General features: G+C 46.4%; 1 gene segment (V, D, J or C); it reads left to right on the top strand.

The window, feature by feature from the left end:
- The window catches only part of LOC148149208 (Ig kappa chain V region Mem5-like), a 217912-nt gene extending 209427 nt beyond the window's left edge, over window positions 1-8485 (top strand). Inside the window, 1 exon segment of the V gene segment in view lies at window positions 7608-8485. Coding sequence covers window positions 7608-7936 — 329 coding nt within the window.
- The last annotated feature ends 2226 nt before the right edge of the window (window positions 8486-10711 follow it).

Below are 10711 nucleotides of genomic sequence, written 5' to 3'. Positions count from 1 at the left end.
GCCCCTCATGATTTTATAAACATTTATAAGGTCACCCCTCAGCCTTAGATGCTGCAGGAAAAATAGTCCCAGTTTCTTCAGCCTTTCCCTGTCGCTCAAACCCTCCAATTCCTGGCCATGTCTTTGTAAATATTTTCTGCAGCTTTTTAAGTTTAACAGCATCCTTCTTATCGCAGCGTGATCAGAATTGTTCACATTATTCCCAAAGTGGCCTCACCAATCTCCCATACAGCTGCTCCATGATGTCCCAACTCCTGTACTCGATGCAGTGACCAATAAAGGCAAGTGTACCCAACACCTTCTTCATCAACCTGTCTCCCTGTGACCCCACTTTCAAGGAATAATGCACCTGCATCTTCACCCCTCGGTCTCTTTGTTCAGCAACACTCCACAGGGCCCTCCCATTAACTGTATACGTCCTGCCCCGGTTTGTCTTTCCAAAATGCAACATCTCACATTTACTAAACTGAACTCCATTTGCCACACCTCTGCCCATTGCCCTATCTGATCAAGGTCCCACTGTACCCTGAGATGAATTTCTTCACTATCCACTGTCCCGCCAATTTTGATGTCATCTACAAACTCACTGTAACTCTTACATTCACATCCAAATCATTTCTTTAAATGACAAAAGCAGTGAACCCAGCACCAATGCCTGTGGCACACAGCTATTCACAGATCTCCAGTCTGAAAAGCAACCTTTTAAACATCACTGTCTGTCTCCTATCTTCAATCCAATTTTTTTACCCCAGTGGCTCACTCCCCCGGATCCCATGTGGTCTAACCTTACTAACCAGTCCATCATGTGGAACCTTGTCAAACACTTTACTAAAGTCCATATAGACAATGTTTACTGTTCTGTCTTCATCAATCTTCTTTTGTCACCTCCTCAATCAAATTCAGGAGACATGAATTCCTATGCATAAAACCACATTGATTATCCAAAGAATGTAAATCCTATCCCACAGAATCCACTCCAACATCTTACCCAGCACTGACATCAGGCTCACTGGTCTACAATTCCCTGGCTTTTCCTTACAGTCTTTCTCAAATAATGGCATAACATTAGCCAACCTCTCTGGTTCTCCAGCACCTTACCCATAGTTGTCAGTGATACACATATCTCAGCAAGGGGCCCAGCAATATCTTCCCTAGTTTTCCCTACCATTATGTGTTTTAAGATCTTTTGTGTCTCCTCATTTGTGTGATCTCTTTTCACGACATCACTATTTTTCCAAATTCCCTAGCTTTCTCCCCAATAAATACTGACCTGAAATATTTGTTTGGGATCTCACCCATCTCTTGTGTCTTACCAAAATACAGCACTCACATTTATCTGAATTAAACTCCATCTGCCATTCCTCAGCCCACTGGCCCAGTTGATCAAGATTCCATTGTATAATTAGCCCTTTTCACAGCCAATGATTAGATTAGATTCTCTACTGTGTGGAAACAGGCCCTTCGGCCCAACAATTCCCCACTAATCCTCCGAAGAGTAACCCACCCAGACCAATTTCCCTCTCAGTAATGCATCTAACACTATGGGCAATTTAGCACAGCCAATTCACCTGACCTGCACATCTTTGGACTGTGGGAGGAAACCAGAGCACCCGGAGGAAACTCACGCAGACACAGGGAGAATGTGCAAACTCCACACAGACAGTCATCCAAGGCTGGAATCGAACCTGGGACCCTGGTACTGTGAGGCTGCAGTGCTAACCACTGAGCCACCATGCTGCCCCCCTGAGTCACCACTGAGCCACCGATGCCTCCTGAAAATTCACCTGAATACACTCTCCCAACTCTGGCCCCTCTCTGCCCATTACACTGCTGCTACCCCAAACTATATTCAGAAACTAAAGACGCCCTCGCCCATTTATAACAACTCTATCACATTTGCAGGTCTCTGTAAATTCCTTGCATTTGTATTCCTCCACATCTTTCCCACTGGGAGGTGACTTATTGACTGCACTGAGGATTCTGTGGACCTTGGTGTTCCTCTCTGATATTCCCTCCTGGCTCCCACAGTCCTGCCAAGTTAGTTTAAACCCTCTCTAACAGCACGAGTAAACCACCTCACAAGAATCTAAAGCCCTCCCTCATGGATCCTCTTTCCAGCCCCACAGTCACCTGTGTTCACCTCCTGATTCTATTCTCACCTGCATGGGACACTGGGAATAATCCGGCGACTCCTATTTTGAGTTCCTGCTGCTAATTCCCTCTGAAGCTCCCGAACTTCTGACTGCAAGACCACTTTTCTCCTTTTGTCACTAGGACCAATGAGGACCACTAATGCTGCCTGTTCCTCGTCTCCCCTCAGGGTGCTCTGCAGACGGTCAGTTACATCCTTGACCCTGGCACCAGGGAGACACACCATCCTGGATTCCCATCTGCAGCTGCAGAAACACCTATCGATTGCCCTCACTCTCGAATCTCCTCTCACTATCGCTCTTCCAGTCTTCCTTGTGCCCCCCTGTACAGCTGAGCCTCCCGTGGTGCCATGGACTTGCCTCTGGCTGCACTCCCCAGATGAACCATCATTCTCATCAGGATTCTGAACTGGTTGTAGAGTGGGATGCACTCAGGGGATTTCTGTACTAGCTGCCTGGTCCTGTTGGACTGTCTGCTGCTCCCCATTCCCTCTCTCCCTGCATACTCTGTAGCTGCAGAGTGACCACATCTAGAACGTGCTCTCCATGGAGCTCTCAGCCTCACGGATGCTCTGCACTGACACCAGCTGCTGCTCAAGCTCCGAACCCTGGAGCTCCAACTGCTATCACTGACCACACTTCATGTACTAATGGTATTCCAGGAGCGGGGAAACATTCTGAAGTTCCCACATGGATGCATACTCTTTCCACTCTTGGATTATCTCTTTGCAGAGTTCTGATGACAAACAGCTATAGCAGGGCTCACAGTCCAGTGGGTTCAGTGTTCCAGGGGTTTGGGGAAACTGTCCAGAAGGCTTTAAGAAACAGGAGCAGAAATCACCCATTCAGCCCATGGAATCTGCTCTGCCATTTGATCTTGGCAGATATGCTTCTCACCCCCATGCTCCTGCCTACTCCACAGGAACTTTCCATCCCCTTGACAATCATGAACCTATCTATCTCTGTCTTAAATACACTCAGTGACTTGGCCTCCACTGCCCTCTGTAACAATGAGTTCCACAGAATCCCCATCCTCTGGCTGAAGAAATTCCTCCTCATCTCATCTCACCGTGCCGTGTGGGCGGCACGGTGGCACAGTGGTTAGCACTGTTGCCTCACAGCGCCGGAGACCCGGGTTCAATTCCCGCCTCAGGCGACTGACTGTGTGGAGTTTGCATATTCTCCCTGTGTCTGTGTGGGTTTCCTCCGGGTGCTCCGGTTTCCTCCAACAGTCCAAAGATGTGCAGGTTAGGTGAATTGGCCATGCTAAATTGCCCATAGTGTTAGGTAAGGGGTAAATGTAGGGGTATGGGTGGGTTGCGCTTCGGCGGGTCGGTGTGGACTTGTTGGGCCGAAGGGCCTGTTTCCACACTGTAATCTAATCTAATCTAATTTAAAGGGTCGGCCCTTCATTCTGAGGCTTTGCCTTGGTTACCTAGTCTCTCCTGTTTTTGGAAACATCTTCTCCCCATCGACTCTATCCAGGCCTATCAGTATTCTGCAAATTTCAATAAGATCCCTCCTCATCCTTCTAAACGCCATTGAGTACAGACCCAGAGTCCTCAAACACGCCTCATATGACAAGCCCTTCATCCCCAGGATCATTCTTATAAACCCCTTCAATGCCAGCACATTGTTTCATAGAATATGGGTCCCAAATCTGCTCACAATATTCCAAATTCAGTCTGACCAGAGCCTTATACAGCCTCAGCAGTACATCTCTGCCCTTGTATTCTAGCCATATTGAAATGAATGCTAACATTTCATTTGCCTTCCCAAGCACAAACTGGACCTGTCTGTTAACCTTAAGAGAAACCTGAATGAGGTTTGTGCTTTAGATCTCCAAAGGCTTTCCTTATTTAGAAAATACCTCCACACCCTGACTCCATTGATTCCTGAAAGATCATCACCAATGTCCCCATAATCTCCTCAGTGATCTCCTTCAGAACATACTGGTGTAGTTCATCCAGTCTGGGTGAGTTATCCACATTAAGACCTTTCAGCTTCCCCTGACAGTCTTGAAGTACTGGGACACTGCTGGTGTTTTCCATTGTGCAGACTGATGTAATGTATGGATTCAATTCCTTTTTCTTCATTTTCCTATTATTCTTTTTCCAATGTCTATTTCTGCCTCCCTCTTCATTTTTATATATCTGATGAAACTCTTGCAATCTTCTTTTATATTACTTGTTCGCTTTCCCCCACATTTCACCTTCTGTCCCCTGAATGTTTTTTTTTAGTTTTCCTCTACAGGTTTTTAAAGACTTCCTAATCCTCTGGCTTCCCACTATTTTCCACCACATTGTATACCTTTTCCTTTTGCTTTTATGCTGTCCTTGACCTCCCTCATCAGCCATGGTTGCCTTGTCCTCCCCTTAGTCTGTTTCTTCTTTTTCAGGAGGAATTCCTACTCTGCTTCCTGAATTACCCCCAGAAACTCTGCTGTTTGCTGCCCCACCATCTTACCTGCTCGGCTCCCCTTCCACTCAACTCTGGTCAGCTCCTTCCTCATGTCTTTGTACTTACCTTTACTCAATTGAAATACTGATCCATCTGATTGCACCTTCTCCCTCTCAAACTACAGGGGGAATTCTAACATATTATGGTCACTTATCCAGAGGGATACTTTCATCTTCAGCTCACTAATCAAGTTTACCTCCTTACACATCACTGAATCCAAAACTGCCTGTTCCAAATGATCAACCACAAGCTGTTTCAAAAACAATCTCATAGACATTCCATGAAATCCTTTTGTTGTGATGCACTACCCAGTTTACCTATCCATTGAAGTCTGCCATAACATTTTGTATTTGGCTTTTCTGTCTCCAGTTTCAAACTTCCAGCTCAGCACTGTCACCATAACTTGTCCTACCTGCCTATCTTCTTTTCCACCTATCCACTCCACCCTCCCACCCCTATTGTACTCAACTATTGAACTCTATGCTACTTTCTCCCCACCCCCACCCTCCTCTCACTTTTCTCTCCACCCTTCAGGCTGTCTGCCTCTATTCCTGATGAAGGGCTTTTGCCCGAAACGTTGATTTTACTGTTCGTTGGATGCTACCTGAAGTGCTGCGCCAATCCAGCACCACTCTAATCGAGAATCTGGTTTCCAGCATCTGCAGTCATTGTTTTTACCCTTTTCTGTCTCCTGATTGATTTCCTTCCCCACACCCTGGTTACTGCTTGGAGACCTGAACATAACTTGCATCAGATTCTTTATTTCTTGGGTTCCTCAACTCTACCCACACAGATTCTACACCTTCTGACTGTATCACTTCTTGCTATTGATTTAAAGGCATTTCTTACGAACAAGGCAACTCTTGCCCCTCTGCTCATCTGCCTGTCCTTTTGATAGGACATGTATCCTTGGATATTTAGTTCCCAGCCTGGAACCCCTTACAGCCATGTCTCTGTGATACCCACAACATCGTACCTGCCAGTTTCAATCTGCACTACAAGCTCATTGTGTATACTGTGTGCATTAAAGTACAACTCCCTCAGTCCTGCATTGACTGCCCTCCTTCATATCATTGTCCCCTTATCTGCTGTGCTTTACGTTCGATACCTGATCCTTTCCACACTCTCTGTCCTTTTACATCTTCTAGAATCTTGAATAATCTCTCCTGAGCCCTCCTCCACTTTAACAAGTTTAAATTCCTTGGAAACTCAATTTACCTTGATTTGTGACATCATTTTTCTACCTTACTCGATTTGCTCCGTGCGTTTAGACACAAAGTCTTTAAGTTTGATCTACAATTGATTTTCCCTGCACTTTTATGATCCCTTTGATATTCAAAAATTCTGTCCCTTCCTTTTATTTTCTGGTCACAATCAATCCCATCACTAACCAGTAATCCTACCTTCTCCTTTACCCTCCATTTTCTCATTTTCCATCCAACTGAACCAAATTATTTTCTCTTTGGGTTGAGTTCAGGACGATATTTATCCTTGAACCAAAATCATGAAGAATGTTCTTTGATCTCATTGCTTCCAGTGGGATCTTGCTGTGTAGAAATTGTCTGCCCCATTCCTGAAATTGCAAAATTGACTGGTTTTCAAACAAAATGTAAATGTCTTTGGGAGAGCCTGAGGTGCTGAGGGCTTGATTGAAAAACAATTAGAGTCATGGAGATGTACAGCACAGAAACAGACTCTTCGATCTGACTTATCCATGCCAGCCACAGAGACATAGAGTCATAGAGTCAGAGAGATATACACCACAGAAACAGACCCTTCTGTCCAACTTATCCGACCAGATAACCTAAATTAATCTAGTCCCATTTGTCAGCATTTAACCCATATCCTTCTAAACCCTTCCTATTCATATACCCATCCAAATGCCTTTTAAATGTTATCATACCAGCCTCCACCACTTCCTCTGGCAGCTCATTCCAAAAATGTACCACTCTCAGTAGGAATAAGTTTTGCCTTAGTTCCCATTTAAATCGTTCTCCTGATACTTTCCATCTATGCCCTCTAGTTCTGGACTCCTTCACTCTGACCAAAATATCTTCTTGTTTCACTTGATCAATGCCCCCCATGATGTTAGAAACCTCGATATAGTCATCCTTCAGCCTCCAGCGATCCAGGGAAAATAGCCTCAGCCTATTCAGCCTCTCCCGATCGCTCCAACCCTCCAACTTGGCAACATCCTTGGAAATCTTTTCTGAACCATTTTAAGGTTCCCAGCATTTTTCCTACAGCAGGGAGGCCAGAATTCCACACAGTATTCCAAAAGGGGCCAAACTAATGTCCTGTACAGGTGCAACAGCTCCTAACTCCAATACTCAATGCATTGCCCAATAAAGGAAAGCATGCCAAATGGCTTTGACACCCCTCTACTTACCGGCAACTCCACTTTCAAGGAACTAATCTTTTTTGGGATGAACTGGGAGTCTTTCAGTTGTGCTTTTCCTAATCACCCTGTTCAGAAACAAACTTCTTGCTTTCACGCTCAACTAAAAATAAGATAAAGGAGGTGATGATTTAATGGTACTATTGCTGAGCTGTTCATCCGGAGATCCAGATTAATGTTCTGGGGACCAGGGTTAGAATCCTGCCACAGCAGATGGTGGAATTTGAATTCAATAAAAAAAATCTGCAATTAAGTGTCTAATGACGACCATGAAACAATTGTTGATTGTCAGGAAAAAGCCATCTGATTCCTTAATGTCCTTTAGGGAAGGAAACTGCCATCCTTACCATGTGACTCCAGACCCACAGCAATGTGGTTGACTCGAAACTACCCTCTGGGTGATTAGGGATGGGCAATAAATGTTGATCCTGCCAGTGATGCTCACATCCCAAGAAGCAATTTAAACAATGCCTGTTTATTTATGGGGTTTGTTAGGTATTGGCTATAAATGTTCAAATGGATTGTTTTGCCAGTATATGTTCAGAGAATTAAAATCCCTTCAAATAGCAGGGACTAAAATTGTTTTGCTTGTCTTTCAGGCCGTGAGAACTCTCAGCCCAAGCTGACCCTGCTGCCCCCCTCCCCGGAGCAGGTCAATGCCAAGGGCACTGCCACCCTGGTGTGCCTTGCCAATCACTTCTATCCCGATGATCTGGAGGTGCAGTGGAAGAAGGACGGTGCAGTCATTTCGGACGGGGTTCAGACCAGCAACTACCTGCGAGCTTCAGACAGCACCTACAGTGTTAGCAGCCTGCTGACCCTCTCTGGGTCTGACTGGGAGTCCAACGCTCGCTTCTCCTGTGCCCTCACCCATGTGACCCTCCCCTCTCCCCTCAGCAAGAGCATCAGGAGATCAGAATGTGTGTAGAGTGTTCAAGACAGTCCCCAGAGGAGACACAACTTTAAATAGAACAGGGCTGAGCTGGCAGGACAAAGGTCATTGTCAGCACTGAATTTCAACTCTCTTCCTTCTTGGGATTGGCTCGAAGACACATCTGAAGTTCAAGGGTTAAGGCAGGCACATTGAAATCATCAAAAACAAGCTTTACTCTGTATCAAACCTCATGCTGACCCGGTCCTGGGAGTGTTTGATTGGGGCAATGATGACTTATGATGTCAAGTAAAACCTCTCGAAGTTGCTGAAGACTGTCAGCTGTACAAAACAATGTGAACCTCAGAAGTCTCTGCTTCAGTAAACCAGATCTCCTTCCTGCTCAGCTGCCAGTTCTAATTTAAGGTTTTATCACTGTTTGAAGGGACAGGATTCTCATGTTATTGAGAAAACCTCCACAAGTGTTTTCCTCAAGCTCTAATGTGGCTGTGAATTTGTGTAGCTTCCTCTGTCTGGGCTGTTAATTGCAGTCTGTTTTCTGTCCATGTCAATCTGGAAAAGGGAATAAAGATGAAGAAGATTCAGTCTCTGTCTCTGTGTGCTTTGGAGATTGACCACTCCATTCAGCTGATTGGCTGCATTTCAGCATGGCATTGTCACAATTGGCTACTTGGCCTGTCAATCAATGACACATCCGTTGTAGAGGATACTGACAGCCAATCATCAATCACTTTCAAACGATCCCTTTGATCTGGAATCATTGGAGGTTACAAGATTCCAAACAGATCTCCATTAATGACAATCTGAACCATCTCTGACACCTCCCTCCCCTTCCTGGACCTCTCCATCTCCATTAATGATGACCAACTTGACACTGACATTTTTTACAAACCCACCGACACCGAGGATTCCACCTCTTCCCAACCTACCTCTTGCAAAAATGCCATCCCGTATTCCCAATTCCTCCGCCTCCGCCATATTTGCTCCCAGAAGGACCAGTTCCACCACAGAACACACCAGATGGTCTCCTTCTTTAGAGACCGCAATTTCCCTTCCATGTGGTCAAAGATGCACTCCAACGCATCTCGTCCACATCCCACCCCTCTGCTCTCAAACCCCAACCCCTCCAACCGTAACAAGGACAGAACCCCTCTGGTGCTCACCTTCCACCCTACCAACCTTCGCATAAACCACAACATCTGACGACATTTCAGCCACTTCCAAACGGACTCCACCACCAGGGATATATTTCCCTCCCCACCCATTCCTGCTTTCCGCAAAGACCGTTCCCTCCGTGACTACCTGGTCAGGTCCACGCCCCCCAACAACCCACCCTCCCTTCCTGGCACCCTCCCCTGCCACCACAGGAATTGCAAAACCTCTGCCCACACCTCCTCCCTTACCTCCATCTAAGACCTCAAAAGAGCCTTCCACATCCATCAAATTTTTACCAGCACAACCACCAATATCATTTATTGCACCCGATGTGGTCTCCTCTTGAAGAGCGGGACAACCACACCAATCATCCCCACTGCCCTGTGGCCCAACATTTCAACTCCCCCTCCCACTCCGCGCAGGACATGCAGGTCCTAGGTCTCCTCCACCACCGCTCCCACACCACCCGATGCCTGGAGGAAGAACGCCTCATCTTCCGCCTCGGAACACTTCAATCCCATGGCACCAATGTGGATTTCATCAGTTTCCTCATTTCCCCTTCCCCCACCTCACCCCAGCTCCAACCTTCCAGCTCAGCACCATCCTCATGACCTGTCCTACCTGCTTATCTTCCTTTCCACCTATCCACTCCACCATCCTCTCTGACCTATCACCTCCATCCCCACCTCCATTCACCTATTGTACTCTTTGCTACCTTCCTCCACCCTCCTCTCTGACCTCTCACCCCTATCCCCACCACCATTCACCTATTGTACTCTATGCTACTTTCTCCCCAAACCCCTCTCATTTATCTCTCCACTCTGCAGGCACCCTGCCTGTATTCCTGATGAAGGGCTTTTGCCCGAAACGTTGATTTTCCTGCTCCTCGGATGCTGCCTGACCTGCTGTGCTTTTCCAGCACCACTCTGATCTAGACTCTGGTTTCCAGCATCTGCAGTCCTTGTTTTTACCGAGAAACAGAAAGCTGTTAGGACTCAATAATTACAATCTTAGGCATTCCCTCTTCACTCTGTGGTCCAGTCTCAGGTGCTGGGATTGCACTCTGCACTCTTTGCTGCATGCTGTGTTGTACCTGAAGTGATCTTCGGTCAATCACTGACACTGCAGGCTGCGTGTCCCTCTGAGTGCAGGTTTATCACATAATGCTGCCTGTAGGTGTCACTCTGAGTGTGGGTATGTTATTCAGAGAGACACCTACAGGCAGCATGGAGTGTGTGTGTTACTCAGTGCTGCCTGACTCTCTGAGTGTGTGTGTTACTCAATGCTGCCTGACTCTCTGAGTGTGAGTGTTACTCAGTGTTGCCTATAGGTGTCTGTGTGTGTGTGTGTGTGTGTGTTATTCTGCACTGGCTGTAGGCAATGCAATGATTCGGAGATGCTGGTGTTGGACTGGGGTGTACAAAGTTAAAAATCACACAACACCTGGTTATAGTCACTCTATCATCAGGTGGTTGTGGAGGACACTCCCTTGATGAAGGAGCGGCGCTCCGAAAGCTAGTGTGCTTCCAATTAAACCTGTGAGACGATAACCTGGTGTTGTGTGATTTTTAACTTTGTATCTCAATGAGTGGGAGTGTGTTACTCTGTGCTGCCTGTCGGTGTCTCTGAGGTATTGTCTCTGAGTGATGGGTAGAG

The sequence above is a fragment of the Chiloscyllium plagiosum genome, unplaced genomic scaffold (genome assembly GCF_037043375.1).
Source record: "Chiloscyllium plagiosum isolate Xiang-an unplaced genomic scaffold, Cpla_swu_hap1 HiC_scaffold_9, whole genome shotgun sequence".
Lineage (NCBI taxonomy): Eukaryota > Metazoa > Chordata > Chondrichthyes > Orectolobiformes > Hemiscylliidae > Chiloscyllium > Chiloscyllium plagiosum.
This window is presented reverse-complemented; position numbering and strand designations above follow the sequence as displayed.